Below are 23,546 nucleotides of genomic sequence, written 5' to 3'. Positions count from 1 at the left end.
AGTTGGAAACCTATCCTCTTGCACAACAGAAACTAAGCCTGAACCTCAGGCTTACTGAGCTGAATAGACCTTAGCGCCAGTCTCCAAATATTTACGTGCAGAATATCCCAGAAAGTGCAGTTTCACTCTCTCCCTTTCATACTCCATGAAAGGAAGTGAAGGAGGTATGCCAGGTTGTTATTCAGCTCTAGTATTTAATCAAGCATTGCCAGGGCACTTTTGAAATCCTCCAGCTTCTAACTGGAGAGTAAAAGCAAAGAGAACACAGGATGGAAACTACTTAATGGAGAAGGCTTTCAGGATTACTCAGAATCATATGGCCATTCTCAGGTAGGGCCCAGTTATTCCCCAAACTCCTGAAAGTCAACAAGAAACCCCATCTCAGTCCTGGTGATTATTTCCAACTTGATGCTTCACAGCTTTCTCAAGGATGCCAGTACACAATTCACGTTGTGTTAAGTGTGACTTTTTATAAAACCGATTTCAGTGCAGTACAGACAAGGCCCCTCACTAATGACCCTACTACAATTTCTCCATTCAGGTTTTAAGTGCACAGATAGGACATCCTCCTATGGAAAATAAAGGTTTGTTTATTAGGTAGGAGAACAACGTGGGGCTGGTAGAGCAACAGGTGCAGGAATGACTCATTTTGGTTTCCTTACCAGCAAAGGGGGAACCAAGTATGTATCAGAAATTCCTGATGCACCAGGGGACCTTACCAAAGTCTTTGTCCTTTTTTCACTTAGGGCAAGAAATTTAAGCCCTTTGTTTTGCCATGGCCCAAGAGAACTAGCCTGCCCCAAAGTCAAAATGACCAACCTATGAAGGCCCGAGGGTTGGGCTTTTTTTTTTTAAAGCCTGAATCAGGTGATATCTTCATGCTGACAGCTGAGAAGCAGGTCCGTCGGGTTTTTGGGTGCACTATTACACAAGAAAGACACAGCCAGCTCCACCTAATTTTGCTTCTCTGGCACCCTCCTGCTCAATGGGACATTGTCACACTTAACCCATCTGTGTTCTTTAAAGCATGGCAGGCTCATTCCAGCCAGGACAGCTGGGATATTTTAGTTCCTGTTTGTAAACACCCTCCGGACCTGAAGGTAAGTGTGTGTTTAGTTAGTAGGATCCCCCAACCTCGTTCCTCCGTTCTTCCCTCTCTCTCTCTTTCTCACACTCACACACATTCTCTCCAATCTCTCTTTCATTTATTTACCAAAGATAATCAAAGCAGGCTCAACTTTTGATGGAACAGTCTGGCAAGTAGCTACGGAGACCCTTGTAAAAAGAGGTAGTTGTTTCATTAGTAATTACCTTCCAAAGGAGCATTTGTGCTGTTCAGTGAGTTAACTTTAAGAATTATTGCCAAATTTGCTAGACAATGAAACCAGCTGAATAGTTAAAGATAGAGTTTCCTAAGGTCAGATTTAGCAAAAGTTTCAAAATATTTAAAGTGGAAATAGTGGCATGAATATAAATAGAATATTTAGATTTAAATTATGCATTTGGGCTTAAAGGTTCTTGCTAAAGTATTAGATATTACAGTTTTTGAAAAAACAATCTTCTAATACAATGAATTGCAAGCATTATATATATATATGTGTGTGTGTGTGTGTATATACACACACACACACACATATATATATGCATACACACACACATATATATTTTTCCAAAGATTTTCTTAATAAAAAAATGGCAAAATGTGTATATAATTATTTTACTTAGCATGGTATGTGCATGTCTAACACTCATTGAAAATATAAAAAGCTAAATGTCATTTGCTACAGAAGACATTTCATGGAATGATGTGAATAAAATTTCTTAAAATTATTTTCAGTCCGTGGGCTCGTTTTACTGAAGGGATGTCGATTTGCTGTTTACCCACTTACTGTTTGATCTATACAGGCTATTTCTACAGACAGTAAAACACAATAGAAAACTGAAAACCACATGCTTGAGAATTTGGTGAATTTGGGTTCAGAATATTTCTTTTGGAGACAGTCTTTCTAAGGCTGACACTTTTCCACCTGATTATTATTTTAGTGCTGAAGTTTATGACTGAGAACACCCAAATTAGTGTTTATGGCACTCTATATAGTTTTCTGGATTTATGATTCTTCATTCTTTATATTAGAATGATGTCCACAAACTTTTGACATTTTTTTTTTCTGAAGGAAAGTCATGTTTTTATTTTCATTTTCTTTTTATTTCTTTTTAAATCAAATAAAAGTGAAACAAAATGTCTAAGATCTCAGGTACAATCCTCCTTTCTAGCTAGTTAAGTCTTCTCACTCTTTCAAAAACCTCTTATAAAAGAGGCATTTCTAAAATCATGATTTAGTATGCCTTCTTTTACTGGGGCTCTTTCATTTAAGGAAAACAAAATATTGTCCAAGATTACTATCCAGAGTAATACTCAAGGTCTGCCTGGGATATGGGCTACATGTCAGACTGAGTTTTCTACAACAAAGACAGACAAAACCTATATGTCTTCATGTGTAGCCTGAGATCTATAATAAGACAAAATCAACTAAGAGAAGTAGCACAATGTATTCTCTGTAGGTATTTCATTAGGGAAACATGTGCCTAAACTAAAGTTTTTATTTAAAATATCTTTCATTTATTTACCAAGATAAAATCAAAGCAGGTTCAACTTTTATATTACCTCATGTGCTTGAACTAAAGTTTTTATTTAAAATATCTGATTTTGGTTGAGTTTAGAATGACTGGCATTCCTCTGAGATGGACTGATTACCTGGCATAAACAGGGCACCTCCTTTTTTTCAAAGCTTGTTATAAAATGAGTATGTCTCAGATACAACTGGAAGGCTGGGCAGAATAATTGTGCATTTAAAGGACAGCAGACTTATGCACAGAGTGGTTTTGCTTCCCTTAATGGTTACAGCTGTTTTTCTTTTTTTCCCTCTTTTACCACCTCCTGCAGCCCTCCATAGAAAAGCAGTAATGTGAAACCACTTTTTAGTGGCAACACTAAAGACAGGGAGAAGTAGTATTTGTTTTCTCTGTGTACAGGTGTTATTTAAATCCACAGTGAAACTCATTTTAAAAGTTGTTAAATACTAGAAACAAACAAAAAACATTTCAATATATACAGAGATGCTTAAAGTCTGTGTTTAAAGTATCACAAAGTAGATGGAAATCCTCCAATTTCTAGTCCCTATCTTATAAGTTTTTCAAGTCCGTAATGATCTTAGCTCTGTTCCTATGTCATACCCTCAAAATTCCTCTTAGGAGTTCCCACGTTAGGGCAAGAAAGGGCAAAGAATAGGAGAGGGAATGATGCTACCTGGTTCTCCTGATTTTCTCTCCCTGTATAATTTCACTTTTCTTTCATCCCACCTTCTGTCTGCTTGGTTGACAGATGAACTTGGGCACACATACAAGCATGCCATCCATCACCCAGTATAACTTTAGCTTTATATAACAAATATATATAAGACAGTTTAAATATCTAGAGCTGGAGAGTGGAAAAGAGGAAAATACAGAGAAAGAGTACAGAATTCTTTTATTGTTCTCTGTACCACCTTCATTAGCCTTTGCTATTTACAACATGATTTGTTCAATTCAGAATGGAGTCAATCTTCACCAAATTGCCTAGTTCTTGCTTTAGCAAAGTCCAGGACTGAGGTTGTGAACAGCTGATGTCTTCAATTTCTGGCTGCTTCTATCCCTTTAAGATGAAGGGAACTTTAAGAGGTATAAACGGCTTCTCTGAGAAGCCAGGTGGGGAGCAGAAACAAAGTTGTCCTCCAATGCCATGCCTGGACAACTGGAATAGACCAATATTCACAAAAGCCTTACCCACAACTGTATTAATTTTGGACTAAACTGCAAATAGTATTCAACATATCATCTCATTCCTCTCTTCCCTTTTTCTCTTTTCCCTGGAGATAAATTATATGAAGAAACAGAAAGCTTGGCTCACTTGGGGTATTGATTCCTTAGGTTTTCAAGTTACAACCAAAAGTTGGTTGAAGGGTAGAGGGATTCCCTTGGTGGTTCAATGTTACACGCAAAGTGAAGCGGGAACAATAGAACTCATTTTGTTGACTCATGATGTGTGGGTTCTCATTATGGGAAGCTCGATGCCACGTTCCTCATGGAACATTTTAAGAAAAATAGAAGAAAACTAAGGGGCATTTTTTTCCCTTCTGGTGACTACTTTATTAGGAAGAGAAAATAACTAGAAAACCTAGGCATAGGGAAAGCACATCAAACTGATTTGATGTCAGGTGGCTGAGTATAATTACAAAATACCCAGATCACTGAGAGTAGATATGAAAAAGGCTATAATGTTTTTCTATAAACTTGACAGAGTTCACAGGAGAAAGATGTTTCTGAGAAAGGTACATGGAAATATTTTTCAACTAAACTGAACTGTATTTGAAATGTGTTATTTTATTTTTCAAACTTAATGAAATATTGGTGAATTGTAGGTTCTGGAGATAATTACTCCTGTTGTGTTAATGTCAGTTTGTGAACTACATGGTGAAGATGTCCATCTAGAACCCATAGAAACAATTTTGGGGATTTTCTTAAAGTAGAAATGAATATTTGGGGTGTTCGTGAGGTACTGCCTGCCTTGCTTTTTAAGTAAAATTTTCTTAAGTGATAAACATAGGAAATAGAAGATGGTGTCTCTCTGAAACCTTGGAATCCTCAGTATGTACTGCTTGCTAAAAGCTTTTGAAGAAAAATATTATATTAGGATATATTACAGATACATATAAGAAAACATTACGCAAGGAGGTGGGGCACTTAAAGCCAAAAGATAATCAGAGGGAGTATGCACAGGCTCCTCAGACCCTAATGAAAAATCATCAAGGTTGAAAATAATTGTAAAACTTCTGAGAGTTTTTAAGAAATGTTAAGTAATACTGCACTTAACTAATAGCAGTTGTACTTCCTCCCTTTTCTTATCTGTCAACTGGGAGGCTTCTAATGAAAATAAGCTTTACGGTCCTATCTGAAGAATATGAAATCAGTTTTCAGACTGATTGCTTGAGGAGCGATAGTCTGAGGTTTTTTTAAGAATTTTTTTTCAATTAAAAATACTTTAAATTTTAGCACTTAGGTTGGAGTCAGTAGACGGCATTCAGTGCTTTTTCATTCAGTAGTTTCCATTATTAGCCACTCTGAACCTCAGTTTCTTCATCCACAAATGAAGCTGTTTTTTTTTAGTCTCAGGGATCACTGTGAGGATTAAATGGGATGATATTGTAAACTTTATGGACTATACTTGTAGAAATATTATTGTGTTTTAATAAGAAGAAGTAGAAGTTAATGTTTGTTAACTGCTTTCTTAAGGCCAGATATCACTCAGATTACTTCTACTTAAATCACTACATTTAATCTTCAAAACAACAAGGTGAAATCAGTATGATTATTATTATGATGAGAAAGCAACTGATTATTATGATGATTGTTTTTATGGTTATTTGTGGCAGAAGCCAGAATTTTAATGTAAATCTAATTTCAAAACCTTTCCCCCAAATCCTCCTATCTCTGAATTGTGGCACTTCCACACTTAAAAGGCAAAATTATGTGCCTGGAATGGAGGTCAAGACTATGGTTTCAACCCCCAACTCTGCAACCATCTAGCTATGTAATTTTTCTCACAAATAATCCAGATTCTTCATCTATATAGTAAGGGAATACAATTAGAGACTGTCCTAAAATCTAAATGTCTTTCTTGGGATTAATAGGAAGAAGGGCCCTGTGAAGTGAGAAGTATTGTAAAAAAGGGATATTAATTTCAAATTCAAGAAAACTCAAAGTAGGTAATAAAATGTTTTCAAGTGGAGTTCCTGATAGACTCATTTTTAAATGGTCTGTTTAGTGTATTATCAGTTACATCATTTTTATAAAAAATATGCTAAATTGCATATTTATAAAGAACATGATTTTAATAGGTTGAAGAAATCATCTAGCTCTACATGTTCTATATTTACAGTACTTTTAAATTTTTACTTAGCAGTACATATAAAATAGTGTGTGTGTGTGTGTGTGCGTTTTCAACTTGTCCCAAGCTAAATAATCTTTGAAATAGTGCAATAGTGATGTCTGGATTGACAGTTTCCCCATGGCATTTCCCTAGAAGAAAGAAGGAAGAAATATTATATAGAAAATAGCACCCAGTGACTCTAGTTTTGTATGGAATCCCAAGAAAACAAGCTTTTAGAATAGTTTACTGTATCATCTCAATTTTTATCACTTAAAAAATGTAGATACATTTTTTTATCACTTAAAAAATGTAGATCCATTAAGAAAACTTTCATACTTCATTTAATAATTCAAATGGTTGCTATTTTCTTTCAGATTCCCCTTAATCACACCAAAACCAAAGAAGGCTACCATGCTGACCTCAGCCAAAATTCTGTTGATTTCAATTTTATTTAGTTTACTACTGTTTGGAAGCCATGGAGGAGAAGTTCTAGAAAAAAACAGAACACAAAGCATGGCAAAAGGCTTAAAAACTCTGGAAAATGAATCTGTTCCTTTGGAAAGTGAAACAAATTTAAACTCAGATAAAGAAGACAAAGAGACCTCCAATCCCAAGATAAGAAATTTCTCTTTTTGGGATCCATCAAATGAAACCCATGGGACAACAGATTTCTTTGATAATTTGTCATCATACAACATTTCTGGGAGTCCAAGGCCCTCACCCATGACTCCCGAAAGCCCTCCCTTGATCCACAGCTTTGTTTCTAAATTACCTTTGAACTCATCTGTAACAGCACATCCCAACATTACATCTGCCGTATCTCCAGAAACGTTCCCTTGGCCTTTGGCTAATGATACCGTGAAAACTCTTGACAACAATTCCATTACAGTTGGCATGCTCCCTCCAGCACGAAACACCGCGTCTGTGAAACCCACGACAGGAGCAGATGGATGGCTCACAACACCCAGTGACAGTGATACTCCCTATCAGGAAACAACTCCACAACCCACTTTAAAATTTACCAATAATTCAAAAATCTTCCCAAATACATCAGATCCCCAAGAAGGTAAATATAAGTGGATTTAACTTTACCTTTGTGTAAGACTGAATCTCCAGGTAAGTCATATAGATTGCATCTAAGGAATGTGCCATATTGAAAAAAGGAGGAGACTTGATAGCACAGCTGGTTCTCACTTCTTGGGGGCAACCATGCGTGAGGGATTCTAGGCTGAAGCCCAGATGCACTACTCATTACTGAGAGGAGTGCAATGAGACAAGGGGACAAAATGAGAAGTAGGTTAGGTTGCCAAGAAATAGAGACTGAGGGAGTGGTACGGTTTTGAGTAACAATTTTCACTATATCTTAGAAAGACCTAGAAATTCCACATGCTTTTATGAATACTATACAACTGAACTTTAAAAATGTATGTGTGTGTATTTTGAACACTAAATGAAATAAGGGAATTTATAAATTACCTGATACCACAGTATCATGGGAAAATAGAACACTGCTTTATTTTTAAAAATCTAAATAAACTCTCAATAAAGGGAAAAACTCCTTAATTTTTGGTTTTTTACCTCCTGAACACCATAAAAATGTAATTTAGCAGTATCACAAGAAAATTATACTATGGGGACATTTTTATGTTTCATTCAGGGATTATGTCAAGCATCAAAACAGAAGTGGAAAAAATCTCTAGTATTTAATGAAAATTCTTTATGTTTTTTCAGATCTCACCATGTTTTTGGTTCCCTGAAATTTTAAAAAATACTTTTTCCCCTATGAACTCTTTGATTTCTAATATAACTTACAAATTATATTGATGATGTAAACTTCAAACCATATATACAAATTCCTATTTGGAGGTTGTTGCTACTGTATAGCAAAAGTTTTAAATTTTGAAAATTAGGCTTTATTATAAAGCACTGTCACCAATATATTGTATACACATATATTTTCATTTTTTCTATAGATTTAACACATTCTTTCATTCATGCATTCTTTTATATTCTATCACAACTATTTAAAAAAGTATTCTTTCTCTTTTGTCTATCTAAACCCAATGTACATATCGAAGATTCTGAATACTTACTCTTTCCATTGGTATTTACTCAAAAGAAAACTTGGTTAACCTGCTTTACTTTAATTTTAGTAATAATTTTGCTACACATCTGTTCTCTATGTGCAAGGTATTGTAAACATCATGCTTTGGTCTATTTGTTGTACTTGGAAATAATCTCGTATCAGAATATATTACTGTTTCCTTATAGTGCCTTTGCACTTGGGGTTTTCTGGGTCCATTTCCTATTACCCACTTATTCCCATTAGCTTTTTACTTTTGAATTAGTATAACAAGCTCAAAAAGTTCATTTCATCATTAAAGTTCATCAGAAATTCAGAGCTGATTAAAAGTTTATTCAACATAGAAATTATATTTTAAAGGAATACACATGGCATTTCCATACTATTGGTGTTAATAAGTAATGAGACACAGTTATAAACTAAGACTTAGAAGTACTTCAAGGCAATCTAAAATTTTAAGTGTGGTTTTATCAGGAAGTATATTTGCCAATATATCCCAAATACTCCATAGTTGATTAAACACACTCACACACAAAATTATCACTATTCTTGAATTAACAAAAAAATTCTTTGGTATATAGAAAGTCTGCAAATATATATTTCTGTTCCTGAATAATTATTTTCTATTTCTTTTTTTTCTTTTTTCATTTTTTTTTATTTTGGTATCATTAATCTACAATTACATGAAGAACATTATGTTTACTAGGCTCCCCCTTTCACCAAGTCCCCCCCCACATACCCTTTCACAGTCACTGTCTGTCTGCGTAGTAAGATGCTGTAAAATCACTACTTGTCTTCTCTGTGTTGCACAGCCCTCCCCGTGCCCCCCACGCACTATACATGCTAATTGTATTGCCCTCTTTCTTTTTATTATCTATTTCTTACTGTAAATTAATTTTTCTTTTTTCTCTAGAAAATAGAAATACAGGAGTAGTATTTGGGGCCATTTTGGGTGCTATCCTGGGAGCTTCATTGCTTAGTCTTGCTGGCTACTTGTTGTGTGGAAAAAGGAAAACAGATTCATTTTCCCATCGACGACTTTATGATGACAGAAACGAACCAGGTAAAAAGAACTTTTGGAACTTCACTGGCACACAGTGGTTTTCGTTAAGTGAGGATGCTAATGTTCACTACACTCTGTAGAAGGGATTCAGAGATTCAATAACAGAAACAGACTAAGCATTTATTCTGACCTACTCTTCTTTCTCAAAGAGTATTACCAAAATAATTATGGACCTATGAGTGAAATTTAAAAACCAATGGAACTGTTGCTCATCGCATCACAATTAGTTTTTAAATGATAACCTCAGAACCTATACAATTGGAAGATAATGGTATGATGTTAAGAAAAAAAATGGCCAGTTTTGTTAGCAAGTAACTGCAGAGCCATTCTTTGCCATTGTTGGATCTCCTAGTAGCAGTAATTTAAACAATTTAATCTGGCAGTCTTCTAAAGTTTATACAGATACAGTAGCCCTCTATTAATAATCCTAATGGCTTTCTAAAACAATCTCTAAAGAGTTGCATATTTAGGTATGCAAAGTCACAAGATACCTTAGTTCAGGAATTTCCCACTCATGTGATGGAAAAGACCTACCATGATATCTATGAATGAGAAATGTATCTGCTAAGAATAAAGCACTGACTTTGATCTTAATAATATGGTATTAATTAGGACAGAATAGGATCACTTCAAATGCTTGACTCTTCTCGGGAAATGAAATCTGTTTTGGGGTTTACAAGGAACTCTTATTTTCATAAAAAATAGTTAAATGTCCCTGGATTATCCCATTGATAAGGTCTTGTTGATTTTTGAAAATTTCAGATCACGACTGACATATTGTTCATATTCAGAACAAAATCCATTAATTGTGAATTTAACTGAATCCTGTTTATGGATTTCTAGAAATCCATGTAGAATGAAAAATGGCACTTTTCAAAATTAAAGGAAAAGATTTCAAACAACAGGGGTCCCCAAGCTCATTTTTTTAACTTCAGAGTCTTTATTTTAAATCTCTAATCACAAGCAAAATCTCAGTCTGTCAAACTGATACAATCTAAGATGTTGTGATTGAGGCATAGAGAATAACTCAATAATACCCATCCCTGTTTTATTTCTTGAAGACAGCTTTGAGAAACCTCTCCCAAATTCTTAAGGTTCCTGGGACACTGGTTGTAAAAGATGTCTTAAGGAATAGGCAGGATATGAGAATACGTAACAGAATAATTAGACTACTAATCTGATTACTAATTGGTCACTGCTTTAGTAATAAATGATACTTTGTACATGCCAAGTTTTCTTTGAAAATAAATTCAAGACCATAATGAAATAATAATTAACTCTTTGTTGAAAAAGGAAAAGAAAAAACCTCCTATCATTAATCAGAAAACTTCAGATGCATGATAACTTAAATCTGTAATAAGGAAACACAAGCTTTTACAAATAGTTTTCCTCTAACTCCATTTTCAATGGCTCAAGAATAAAGATATTGAAATACTTGGCAAATAATGATATTCATTTTCAAATTAATGCTTTTCCCTTTAGAAAAATATATCTTTTATACCACAAGTAAAAATTCTGAATATGTTAACAAGGCTCTGAATTTGCAAGATTCAAAAGTCAGTGAGATGTATGTCTGTATTTCTTGATACAAAGTATTGCTATATTTTTTTGTGTTTTTCCTTTAGTTCCTTTTTTTTTGGTCCACCAGCAGTGAAATTTTGGAAATTAGATTATTCACTTAGTCTTACAAAGAAATGTGGCTTGGAAAATATCTACTTACTTAAAATTTCAAAACTAATACCTGAAAAGCTCATATAAAAGATGGACTTATTTACTCATTTAGAACAATTTCTACAGTCTAGCAGGTGCCTGAGTAAGTATTTTACAGACTGTCACTACAAAACATTTTCTTTTGTTACTCTTTTAGTTCTGCGATTAGACAATGCACCGGGCCCTTACGATGTGAGTTTTGGAAATTCTAATTATTACAACCCAACTGCAAATGATTCATCCTCGCCAGCAGGCCAAGAAAATGCACATGATGGCATTCCTATGGATGACATACCTCCACTTCACACCTCAGTATAAAACTATTGGATTCAGATGGCAAAACGTTTGCTTACATACTGACCTTTCCACAAACCCATCTTCCTAAAGCTGAAGCAAGATCACTGTCACGTGGTTAGTGCCAAGGAGAACTATTAGAGTATGAGGCTAGAAGCAGAAACCTAGAGAGGATAAATCACCCAGGTTTCCTTTCTTACCATTTTGGTTGTGCTGAAACATCTATTGAGTAATCTGAATTTGTATTTTGATCTTTTTTTCCTCAGTAGGACATGTTTGTGGAATCAGATAAAACTAAAATATTTCATCTTCATTGCCCTGCCTTATCATCTAATCAAAAATCTTTCAACAAAAATAGGAACACAAAATTACATTTTCCATTTTTTTTGTACAAAAAACAGTGGATTAACTCTTCACTGTCCCTGTTGTTGTCCTAATGCCTATTGTCAAGATTGGCATTCTCCTGAAGGAAAACTAGAAATGATTTTTTTTTTTAATTTTTACTTAAAGCAAGAAGGAGAGTATAGCACAGAGCTTCTGTTCCTGTGAAATTAAGGTAATGCGAGTAAGAGACCTGTATTCTAGTACATTTCACATTTCTGTATCAGCCCACACATGGTCAGCCCCTTGAGTTGCCAAGTTTACAATGAATGCATTTAAGAAGGCCACTGTCGGAAAGCTGACCCTAACCAGGAAAGTAATCACTTCTCTTCAGAGGGAGAGGATCCTAGCCCATCTGATTTAGTCTGGGCTTCAATAATTGCAGGCTCTAAAAACTCAATGAGAAAACGTGACAACTTTAGCCAAAGCATATGCCTATACATAACTTTCAAGATGTTACATGGGAACAAGATTTATTATGCATTAAATATTGCTTAATCACATATGGGATAGATTCTGCATCTCAAAGAAATTCTGCGTAAGACTAAAAAGTAGATGAATGGAACTATTAAGCAAATGAAAAGCTTTCTGAGCATCATTTTCACAAGTGTGAAAATACAGGAAGCTTAATTTGGGTTCTAGTATGTGTCAGTTTTTAATTACCACCTGGTCATTTTGGGCAGGAAGAATGTACTCCTTAGTATAGGAAGATCAAGGCTTTAGGGAGTAGAGGATTATATTAAGAATCAAGTTCCCAAAGGAGCAGTGAATGTGCAAACAAGAGATTTTATTGTTGAATTGATACACGGGGTGTGCATGTGTATGTGTGTGTGAGCACACACCTGTCTGTGTGAAGAAATAGGGTAACTGTGTCAGAAAATGGGGGCTAGGAAGAAAGAAGGACATACTTACCCCATATTGCCATAAAAATAGCAAAGAAGACTGTCCCTCCATTATCAAATAAATATGTCACCTTAATGGGAAACAAACAAAAACATTAGTTACCTTGTTGGTTGTAATAATCCAGTGATTACTGTTTGCATTTAGGTACTATGCTTTTTTTTCCTCAGCAGAATCCCATTATTTTATAGTTTATAAATATCAGATGTGTGATCTTTTCATGGATCTTGCAACTGTTTCACATGACTTTTTCATGGGGAGAGATGAGGGATCAAAAATTTCCCCTTTTCTTTCCTCTTTCCTTTTGTTCCCTTTGGATTCCACCTTCATTTATGCTTAGAAGTGGTTCTAGCTCCCAGAAGTGTCTGTGGGCCACAGATAGTCAAGCTACAGTTGCGAGCTTTAAGAAGTTAGCTTTTCAGTTGAGACATGCCCAGTTGCACTTCTCGTTAGCAGAATTACCAGGCCTGGGGAAGGTCAAAATGCAGAATACCACCAATGAACCAGTACTTCCAACAGGAAAGTATTGCAGTGCTAGTCTTACTCTCTATACCTTTCAGAATGTGCCATGGGTGCAGTAGTGGCTATTTAAGAGGTAATGAGTACCATCGTTAAGTTGTTTGTTAACACATTTCATAAATCACAGAACATTTAAGATAGAGTCTAAGTGATTTTGATCAGACATTGCTTGAAATTTATAAGAACAAATGTATAGCTATATGATGTTATTGAATACAATATTCAGGGTTGCAAGATTGTTTGATTTTTATAAAATGTAAGTTCAATTTGCTTTTGCTTCTTTTCATTTACATAATGTCACTATCTTTATAAATAAGTGAGGGAGATTAAAACAATACAGCCAAGGCAATATACATTTGGCAGTCACAAAAATACCACAGACACTAGAGAAAATAAGGGCATTATCCTCACAGAAGAGACAGGTGTATTAGGAGTTCAAGAGCTTAGTAAAAGGGAAGTGGAGTAGAATGGTGTCTTTGCTCAGTCTACAATCTAGAGGCTGTTCAATGGGACATTAAAATAACACTAATGTGTATTTTAACATCTGGAACACATTGCAATATAATATGTAAAACATAAAGGTAGGATGTATTTTCCTATACTGTAGCTTTATTAAAAATGTCATTATATGAAAGATGTGTTCCTTTTGAAGGTTTATGGATAGGTGCAAGATGTCCTAGATGGTTCTAAAACTACTGATTGTTATAAGGACTGAGATTTCTAAAAATGTTGTAAGACTTGGATTTTACAACAATCATTAGTATATATTATGTACAGGAAAGAAAAGGATCAGGAAGAAATTCTCCTACAGAGCTCATAAAATTATTCCCAGCAGTGGAATCCAGGTTTTTTGTTTCCAAACGCATCCCACAGAGAGACCCTCTGCTGCCAAGCAGCTGAACAGCTGTCTGCTTCCTTTATAAACAGACCTAGTATAGGAAACAGAAGGTTAGAACAGAGACTTTCCACGTGGGGACTTAGAGGTCACCAAGAAATAATGACTCTCCCCTGCTCCAGAAGCAGCCTTGCTTTTAGGAAAGTGGCACATAGAAAGCCATACTTAGCAACAGTTTTGTTGCATGGACATGGTTTGTCACAGTTTATGCAATATTTTCTCTAAAAATGCTTTCCCTTTTTTTTTCTTGCTGGGTTTGTTTACAAATCTTTCAGGCATTATTTAACTCCATGCAGTTAAACATTAACTTTTTAGAAACACATCCTCAAGACGCAGTGAGGTAAACATGTAATATTCATGTAATGTGACATTACTTACATGTAGGGGAGATAAAGCTAGAATGGGAGTTAGGGAAGACATCAGAGCTGGCCCTTCGGAGGAACGTAAATGTATCAAACATTGTGTTCAATCCACTAAACTATCACTTGTGGGATGTCTTATGGGAAACCATGGAGACAGCAATTAGAAGCCTGTAATTATAGCTTGAGTTGCTAAGGGCTTCATTTAGGGGGGGCTGATGTAAGAGCTGCGAATGAAAATAGGGGAGAGGGAGAAGTGATGGTCAAGCACAATGTGTATAGCTCAAGGTTAGAGCATAGGTGACTGTCAGGAAAACAAAGGGGAAGAGGCCTTTGCCTAAGAGGAAAGGAATATTGGCTCTATAAAAGAAAACTCCAGATGGAATCTCAAGAAAATTCCCAAAGCAACATAATAGATTTATCTAAAAGCCAAAAGAAGCTTGCCCTATCTACAAACATATATAAGCAATGAATTATTTTATTAGAAAAATAGCTTATCCTTATGTATAGAGGGACTAGTGGACAAGCATTTTATTCAACAATGTTAATGTGAGTAGGAATAATAGCTGAAGACAGAAGCAAACTGAGTTTCAAACAAAGCTGTGTTTAAGCACAAATTCTCCATTATCTTAGATTCTGATTTTTCTTGGAGAGGTCAAGGTGGCTAGAACTCAATCAATGTGGGTACTGTTTAAGGAGATAAATTTCTTGTTAGGTTGGAAGCTTAAAGTCAATGTCTCCTCTACTGTAGTTGCTAGCCTTCTCTCTCAAATTGTTTTATGGATTCAGAAAAACATAAGCTCTGGAAATGGCCACTTATACTCCATTAAAGCCCCTCTGGGCTAAGGAGAATAATTGCCTTTTGGGCAAGATTCAACCCTGTGGACCAGGATATTGCAGGGGATGAGGGCAGGGAGTCAGAATTTAGGCTGGAGTTCAGTGTTTTCTCACTTTCTAAATCCTTAATTCTTGGACAGGGACAAATCTGCATAACCACCATGTCTGCTGGACCTCACACATCAAACATGGGAGCTTCATTAATCCACCCCACCCCCATCCTGACCAGGTACTTACTTAGGGCAATATCTTTTCAAAAGGTGGTCCTAGGAATCAGTATCACTTGCAGAGCTTGTTAATATGCATATTTCTAAGCCTCACCCTTGACCAACTGATTCTGAATTTCAGGAATCTGTTTAAAAAAAAAATGTTCTAGGTGCTTCTGATGTATGTCTTGTACCTACTCTTCTTTGCAGTTTCTTAAACACCATCTGACCTATTTCTGTTATAATCTCAACATCAGTATACAGTCTGAGGCTCATACTAGGTATTGAATACAAGCTTGTTGAACAAGCAAAAAGCAAAAAAAAGGAAACTAGTAGCTATTATAAATAAGGCCAAATCCAAGGGTTGAATCATGTTTAGAATTATATGAAAAAAATAATGCAGTACCCTTCTATCTAATGATTTTACCTTAAATGAGAAATCCTAGCTTCATGAGAACTGAAGCATGTTAAGTCCTTTTAAATGAGTATAAATATCACTGAATTACTTACTTGCAATAATTCCTCAATTCCCGTATTTTTAAGTGTTAAAATTAGTCATCAAAGAAAATGTTTATGTACTTAAATATAATTTTTCCCATGGGACAGAAAAAAATTTTTTTCCATGAAACACCTCTTGGAAATTATCAAGGGAATAATTAGCCGGACACACATATACTTTTTCAATTATTTATGGCAAATTTAATGTCTTGTTACTTGTCGCAAGTGGTGATTAACTCCATGAAGAAATGACAACTTCCTAGGAGACGTGACTATGTTATCACGTGACTTGACTATCCTAGTTGGATTGGTGTGTTTCTTTAGTAAAAATTTGCTCACTTATTTCTGACACTGCCTATCAGGTAACTTCTAGATATTTAAGTATATAAACTGATACTAAATGAGAATGGTTTATTTCCATCCAATGAAGAAAGAGTAATTTTAATTTTTAAGGTGTAAAACAAGTAGCTACATTTTATCTTACCCAGAGGAATACATGTTAAGTCATATTAAATATTTCATCCTGGTGGGTTTATTTCTAGTATTGTTCCATAAGGCAATATTTTCCTCTGCAAGCTAACTTTCCCACCTTCCTTATATATTTATTAAGTGAATTATTTCTGTCATTCGTATCCCTATACATATCTTTACTACTGGGAAAAGAAGGGAGGCAGGTACTGCCTGATGATAAAGACCCCTAGATTTATTGTTTCTTTGGACAGTTTCTTCACTTTATCACTTTGCCCTTTGTGGTCTACCTTTAGTGTTCAGATAATGCCAGTGTGTTTTATAAGATTTGTCCCAGTAAAAGTTGAAGCAACATATACACATATGGATTTGTTGGTGTCCCTAAGGCTGTCACATGTCTTTGAAAAGCGTGGGCTAAAGGAGGAACATATGCATATACATCTAATAACTGATACATTGGCTGTTGCAAAAAGGGTTAAGAAAATGCTTTCCCAAACAAGACATCTTTGTGGAACATTTAAATAAATTTTAAAGTAAATGTATTTTAGAAACTAAACTATAAACAAAACAGATTTTTCCTATACCATGCATTCAGGATAAATAATTCAGGAGTCGATTTTATTAAGTTTTGGTCTTGTAGTACAATATTGAATGGCTTTTGTGATTCTGTACCCAGCCTTGTCAAAATTAATTGTATAAAGATCTCTACTTCTAAACAAGATGGAGTGACAGAGATCAATTTAACTCCATTCTTCATTCAATGCACAAAATATACCTGAGTAAAGAACCACCTAAAAGGATTAGAGGTAACAGTGTCAGCTCACACAGTTAGGAATAACGCCTATTCCCACCAGCACGACTGGTCATCCTCATTATTCACAGTGAATTGGGTAGAATACACAGAAAGATCTTGCTCTTATTGTAGGGAAAAATTAGTGCCACATGGAGCACTGTCGTGAACCCATCTCACAATCTTAAAATCAAGATTCAAAAGGATCAAATTATTTTCAAGTAACTAAATCACAATGAGAGGTCTCTACACATCTATTAGAATAGTTAGAAAGACTGACCATCCTGAGGATTAGTGACTTTATGGAAAACTGGAACTCTGACACCCTCATGCTAATGGGAATAGTAAAATGGTATAAACACTTGGGAAAACAGCTGGGCAGTTTCTTAGAAGGTTAAGATCCACCACATAATCTGGCCATTTTACTCCTATGTATTTACCCCAGAAAAATAAGTACTTTTTTATACAAAGATTTGTAGATAAATACTCATAAAAGCTTTATTTAAAATGATAACAACTCAAAATAACCCCAAAATCCATTATTAGATAAATGGATAAAAATACTTTGGCATAGCCATATAAGGCAATACTACTCAGCAGTAAAGATAAAATCTACTGATAAATGTTACAACATGGATGAATCTCAATATAATTATGCTGTGTGAAAAAAGCCACAAAAAATCACACACTGTATGATTCCATTTACATAAGAATCTAAAAAATACAACCTTATCTATAATGATAGAAAGCAGTCTGTTACTCAAGCACAAGGCTGGGTCTGGGGAAGGTTAGAGAGCAGGGATTGCAGGAGGGCATAGGGAAACTTCTGGAAGTGATGGATACATACATTATCATGATTGTGGTGACGATTTCACAGAACCATACATATCAAAATGTATCAGTTTAAACACCTCAAATATATACATTTTATATGTTAATTATACTTTAATAAAACCATTTTACAAATAAACAAAAATTGTAAAATTCAATTTTTCAAACTTGTGTACACACTGGAATCACCTGGGAAGTTTAAAAAATACACGGATGGCTGCATTCCAAACTCAAAAATTCTGTTTTAATTGTTGTGGGGTATAGCTGGGACTTCAGGAGTTGAAAAAAACCCTTCAGGTGATTCTAATAGGTAGCAATTTGAATTTTGGTATGTTATTTCATCATCTCTGTAAAATTTGAATTATCTTAATTTTATAAGTCTTCATGGAATATGCAAATTTAATCATTAGCATCTGACTTAATCATCTAGGTTTCATTCCAAGTGGAAGTTTATGTTTATGATGGAAATAATCAGTTATAAAAACAAAGGAAAGCGAAGATATTCAAATACACATATATTTGTTTGTAACTGCCACAAAATGATATTTTGTTCAGTTGTCAATGATATTGATTGTTGAAACTCTTGGAGACATAGAAATTTAGTGAAAAACAATATCCAGGAGGACTTCTTACTACTGTCTCCTTAGAAAACTTAGAGCTCATGGAGCAGAATGTGTGGGTTCACACTCACCTTGGCATAGATGCAACTGTCATTGAGTCTCTGCAGTGAGCAGTTCTTGTCACAGAGAGGGCACATGAAGACTTCAGTGGCCATGCAAATTTCTTGGCTTGGGAATTCAAAGAAGAAAAAGCAAGTATGAGCCTCCACGTTTAGAAAGGTGCTTACCCCCATATGGCCAACACTGAGGAGTATTGGCAAGGCAAGAGGAAAAGAACAAATGTAAACAGTGGGGAGTGGTGGACAGGTGAGGAAGAAATAAGGACTCCAACTCAAATTTGTAGGATATTTGTACACAGAGATTATTGTTTGCCTCTTTGTTTTTAGAAACTCTGCCAAGATATTGTAATAATTATAGCCCATATTTTAAACTTGTGAGACACTTAAGGGGCTTTGTTACAAAGCCACTTTTACACATGATTTCTTGGCATGCAGAATAATCTTGTGAGGAACACCCAAGGGGGTTTTAACCAAGCTCTCAGCCTTGCAAGTGGCTGAGCTGGAATCAAATCTGACTATTCTGATTTCTCAAGTCCATTGATCTTTTCCTGGGATCTTGCTGCCTTAGAATCACCAAAATGAATAGCATTTTCGTAACTCATACAGCTTCAAAACCCCAATGCAGTCAATCAGTGCAGTATGTTCTTTGGAAATGCAAGGGAATTGATTTTTATTTTCAGTGCCTTGACACACACTGTCCTAATGACATGACATAGTTTTTATTTACTGAAATATATTCTGTATTAAAATATAACTATGTGATATTTGTCTTCAGTTTTAAAAAATCTCAGCATATATTACAGCTGACTCTTTGACAAGAGTAGGGCACCATTAACAATTTCCCAAAAGTCTTCCAGCCTGAGAATTCATAGCAACCTATTTTTAATGTTTTATGCCTTTATCTGTCAGATGTGGCCCTTCCCCATTTAGTATCCCTGAATAAATTGTCTTTAAGTAAATCTGCTCTGGAAAAGTTGAAAGTAGTTTAAAGGCTTTTGAAACTATGTATAGAAATGCAACTGTTAATAAAAATTTAATGGGTGTATTTATAGTAAAATGTGCTATTTCAAAAATGTATACTCTAAAATGAAGCAAAAGAGAATGCATGTGTATTTCAAATACTGTTTGCAATCTCAAGCCTAAGTGGGAATAAATAGTAAATAATAATATGATGTAGTAATACAGTGCTTTACAGTGGGTGAAGATGGGTTCATGTCCATTAAGTTTAGTACTCACTGCAATCTCATGCAATAGGAATTATCTCTACAATTGAGAGCAAAGTAATGTTTAAGTGATTCACTCAAGGACACACAGCTAACAAGAGGTGTTTCAGGGAACTGAGTTTAGATTTTTCTGATTTTAGCTCTAGTTTTCCACCAACTATAACATATCTAAAAGAGGGATGTTTATTTTACATTAAAAGAAACTTTACTATCAAAAATTAATTTATTAATGATGATATCTAGTGGTTCTTATATATATACTGTAATTCTCCCTCTTTCACACACATCACCTTGCTAGCAATCATTATGTCTACCAGAAGTAAGAGGAAGCAGATAAAACATAAATTTTAAGACCAAAATAGATTATACCTCGTCTTAGTAATACTACTAATTTCTAGGAACAATAATTAACATCTTGAAGGTAATTTTGAATAAATGGGCTTATATCATAATTCATTGCATTTCAAGAATGACACAGTATGTCCTGCATTGAAATGTCATACTAAAAGGGTATTAAAGCCAGTTCATACCACATCATCTTTCCCACTTCAAAGGTCAAACAGAAGTACAGATCCATCAAAGCATCAAGTCTAGAATTTCAGTCATCAGACACTATTCTATTTTTAATTTCAGAATTATTAAACTCATTTAAGTTGCTCAAAGTTTAACTTGATATGTAATATAAAAATACTAAATGTTTTTGACAACATAATTTTTTAGTCAAATTTATCACAAATTTCTTTGACTTTGCCTTAACCACTGGAGGGAGAGAGATTGCCAATAAAGGAATCTGCATTTTTTATAGAGTCTGATAATATAAACCACCACTTGAATTGTTCAAATTTTTCAAATTTGTTTTTAAATATACACATCAAGGGCTAATTTGAAGGTAATAACAATTGTCACCAGCTTAAGATAGTGGGAGAAGGAATCAAATTGTCCATTTGAGGCTAGTTGTCTGGACCTACTTCAGAGTCTTCATGCTGCTTGTGATCTGTTAACACAACAAAGCACAGAATAGGATGCTTGGTGGTGTCCATTGTGGGAAAACGTGAAAATATGAAAGTAGTTTTTAGGGAAGTCAGTATGGAAACATGATAAAGCATAGATTTTAGAGTTAGATATAATCATCAAGTAAAAGCATACAAATCACTAGATATTATCTCATCCCTGCTAGGATTGCTACTATCAAACAAAACAGGACAAAACAAAACAACAGATAACATGTATTGGCAAGGATGTAGAGAATTTGGAAAACTTGTGCATTATTGGTGGGACTGTATAGTGAAGAAACTATGGGAAAAGATATGAAGGTTCCTCAAAAAATTACAAATAGAATGGCAATGTAATCTAGCTATCCACTTTTGAGTATGACCTAAAATAACTGAAATCAACATCTCAAAGAGATCAAAGAGATATCTGCACTCCAGTGTTCATTGTTGTGTTATTCATAAGAGCCAAGATATGGAAATAATCCAAATGCCCAGACAGATGAATGAATAAAGAAAATGTGGTATAAATATACAATACAATATTATTCAGCCTATAAAAAGAAGGAAATCCCACCATACACAACAACAAGGATAAGCTGGAAGACATATGCTAAGTGAAATAGGCCAGTCACAGGACAAATACTGCATGATTCCACTTATATTAGGTATCTAAACAAACTCATAGAAATGGGAGTAGAATGGTGGTTGCCAGAGGGTAAGAGGGTTGCTATTCAACAGGGACAAAGCTTCAGTTATGTAACATGAATATGTTCTAAAGATCTCCTGTACAATTCTGCCTGTAGTTAATGTTGTAGTGTGCACTTACAAATTTGTGAAGAGGGTAGTGCTCATGTTAAGTGTTCTTACCACAATTAAAATAAAAATATCTGATGCAGGTTTGAAATTTATCTGACCACTTACTAGATATATTTCCCTGAGCAAGTCATTTGCTTCTCAAAGGATCAATTTCTTCACCTCTAGATGGATATAATGCCTAACTGAGATATTATATAAGGGACATTGATAATATGCCTGGCACATCATAGGCCCTTGATAAATGGAAGGAATCCTTATTGCTAAGGATGCTGTCAATAACAGGTTTGGGAGATCCTTTAGGAACCAACAGCTTTTGAAAAGATGTTAGTATTGAGGACCCATACATTCATTGGCAAATTCTAATGCCAAAGAGGCAAGAATTGGACCAGAAAGTCAGTTTCTGCTCTTTGCCCTGGACCTAAAACCCATTTTATCTACCTGTTTGTTCATTTTTATACTACTGTGATACATGGTTTCCCAAACACAAATATGACATCATTTGGTTATTAAGACCAATGAACACATGTAAGTATACATGTGTACAGATACATATAATAAAGAGTCTACAACTTGATTGCTGTATAATTCTACAATTAACTGCAGGGTTTTTAAGACACATATGACTTTCATTTACGTGAACAAACCTGGTAGAAACATAATAAATACAACCCAATCTCCAGCTTTTAACATTTTATTGCTTTGCAATAAGCGAAAAAAAGATTAATAAAGTAATATTAAAACAAAACAACACAACATAAAAGCCCGGTGTCCTCCTCCCACCTGCCATAATCACATCTCTGACTTCACTATGTCTGACACCCTGAATGGAAAATTTCAGCCCCATGAAAATTTGAAAGCCAAGATATTCAGTGATGTTTCTCTTGTTTTAGAATAGAAAGTCTGACAAGGTCTTAATAAAAGTGTGACAGAAGTAGCGGTAATGTAATACCATAAAGCACTGAAGAAAAGAGTTTTGCTAATGCTTTTTAAAAACACTCCTTGTACTAAAGGTTAAAGCATACTTATCTCATAAAAAAGGAGCCTAATTTATTCAAATGGTACATAAATCAATAGGAATAGCTAATCTCTTGCTTTCACTGCCTTTTGTTCATTTTCAGCTTTGTAGGGGTGGGGGTGAGATCTACACCACATGGTTAAACTTTGTGAATATGTCCTCCATGGAACCAACCTGAACAGTAGCTAACTGTCTAAGAATCATTTTTTGTCTTTATCAATTCATTGTAAAAGAGTGATTTTGTAAAACCCTAAAGGCTCCACCAAAAAACTGTTAGAATTAACAAATTTAATAAAGTTGCAGGATACAATATCAACACACAAATACCTGTGGTGTTTCTATACATTAACATCAAACTATTAAAAAGAGAAACTAAGAAAACTGTCTCATTTATAGTTGCACCAAAAAGAATAAAATACTTAGGAATAAATTTAAACAAGGAGGTTAAAGATCTACACACTGAAAACTGTAAGACACGGACAAAAGAAAGTAAAGAGACACAAATAAATGACAGGATATTCTGGGGCTAATGGATTGGAAGAATTAATATGGCTGAAATATACATACTAATCAAAAAGATCTCCAGATACAATGCAATCTCCATCAAAATTTCAATGGGATTTTCATATAAATGGAAAAAGCAATCCTGAAATTTGTATGGAACCACAAAAGACCCCAAATAGCCAAACCAATTGAGAAAAAGAACAAAGCTGAAAGCATCACAACTTCAAACAATATTACAAAGCTATGGTATTGGCATGAAAACAAACATGTAGATCAGTGGAACAGAATACAGAAGCCAGAAATAAGCACATGTGTATGTGGTCAATTTTCAACAAAAGAGCCAATGATATACAATGGGGAAATGATAGTATCTTCCATAAATGGTGTTGGGAAAACTGGATATCCACATGCAACAGAATGAAACTGGACCCCTCTATTATACTATACACAAAAATTAACTCAAAATAGATTAAAGACTTCAATTTAAGACCTGAAACCATAACACTCCAAGAAGAAAA

General features: G+C 34.8%; 2 protein-coding genes across 2 annotated transcripts in view; one reads left to right on the top strand and one right to left on the bottom strand.

Annotated features, from left to right (window-relative positions):
• Positions 1-23,546, bottom strand: part of ANO3 (anoctamin 3) — a 286,329-nt gene that overhangs the window by 68,249 nt on the left and 194,534 nt on the right. Inside the window, exons 13-14 of the mRNA XM_057507518.1 lie at positions 18,491-18,587; positions 12,409-12,469 (exon numbers count right to left, since the gene is read on the bottom strand). Coding sequence (XP_057363501.1) covers positions 12,409-12,469; positions 18,491-18,587 — 158 coding nt within the window. The remainder of the gene's footprint in view (positions 1-12,408; positions 12,470-18,490; positions 18,588-23,546) is intronic.
• On the top strand, positions 881-19,884 carry MUC15 (mucin 15, cell surface associated). The gene is made up of 4 exons (XM_036879067.2): positions 881-1,100; positions 6,340-7,031; positions 8,962-9,111; positions 10,979-19,884. The coding sequence occupies exons 2-4, from the start codon at positions 6,377-6,379 to the stop codon at positions 11,137-11,139; spliced, it is 966 nt and encodes a 321-aa protein (XP_036734962.2). The 5' UTR covers positions 881-1,100; positions 6,340-6,376; the 3' UTR covers positions 11,140-19,884.

This window comes from Manis pentadactyla, chromosome 9 (genome assembly GCF_030020395.1).
Source record: "Manis pentadactyla isolate mManPen7 chromosome 9, mManPen7.hap1, whole genome shotgun sequence".
NCBI classification, from domain to species: Eukaryota; Metazoa; Chordata; class Mammalia; order Pholidota; family Manidae; genus Manis; species Manis pentadactyla.
This window is presented reverse-complemented; position numbering and strand designations above follow the sequence as displayed.

Coding starts and splice junctions, on each gene's coding strand:
- MUC15 (XM_036879067.2), top strand. CDS start 6,377: ATGCTGACCTCAGCCAAAATTCTGTTGATTTCAATTTTATTTAGTTTA. Junction 7,032..8,961: donor TACATCAGATCCCCAAGAAG/GTAAATATAAGT, acceptor TTTTTTCTCTAG/AAAATAGAAATACAGGAGTA. Junction 9,112..10,978: donor TGATGACAGAAACGAACCAG/GTAAAAAGAACT, acceptor TTACTCTTTTAG/TTCTGCGATTAGACAATGCA.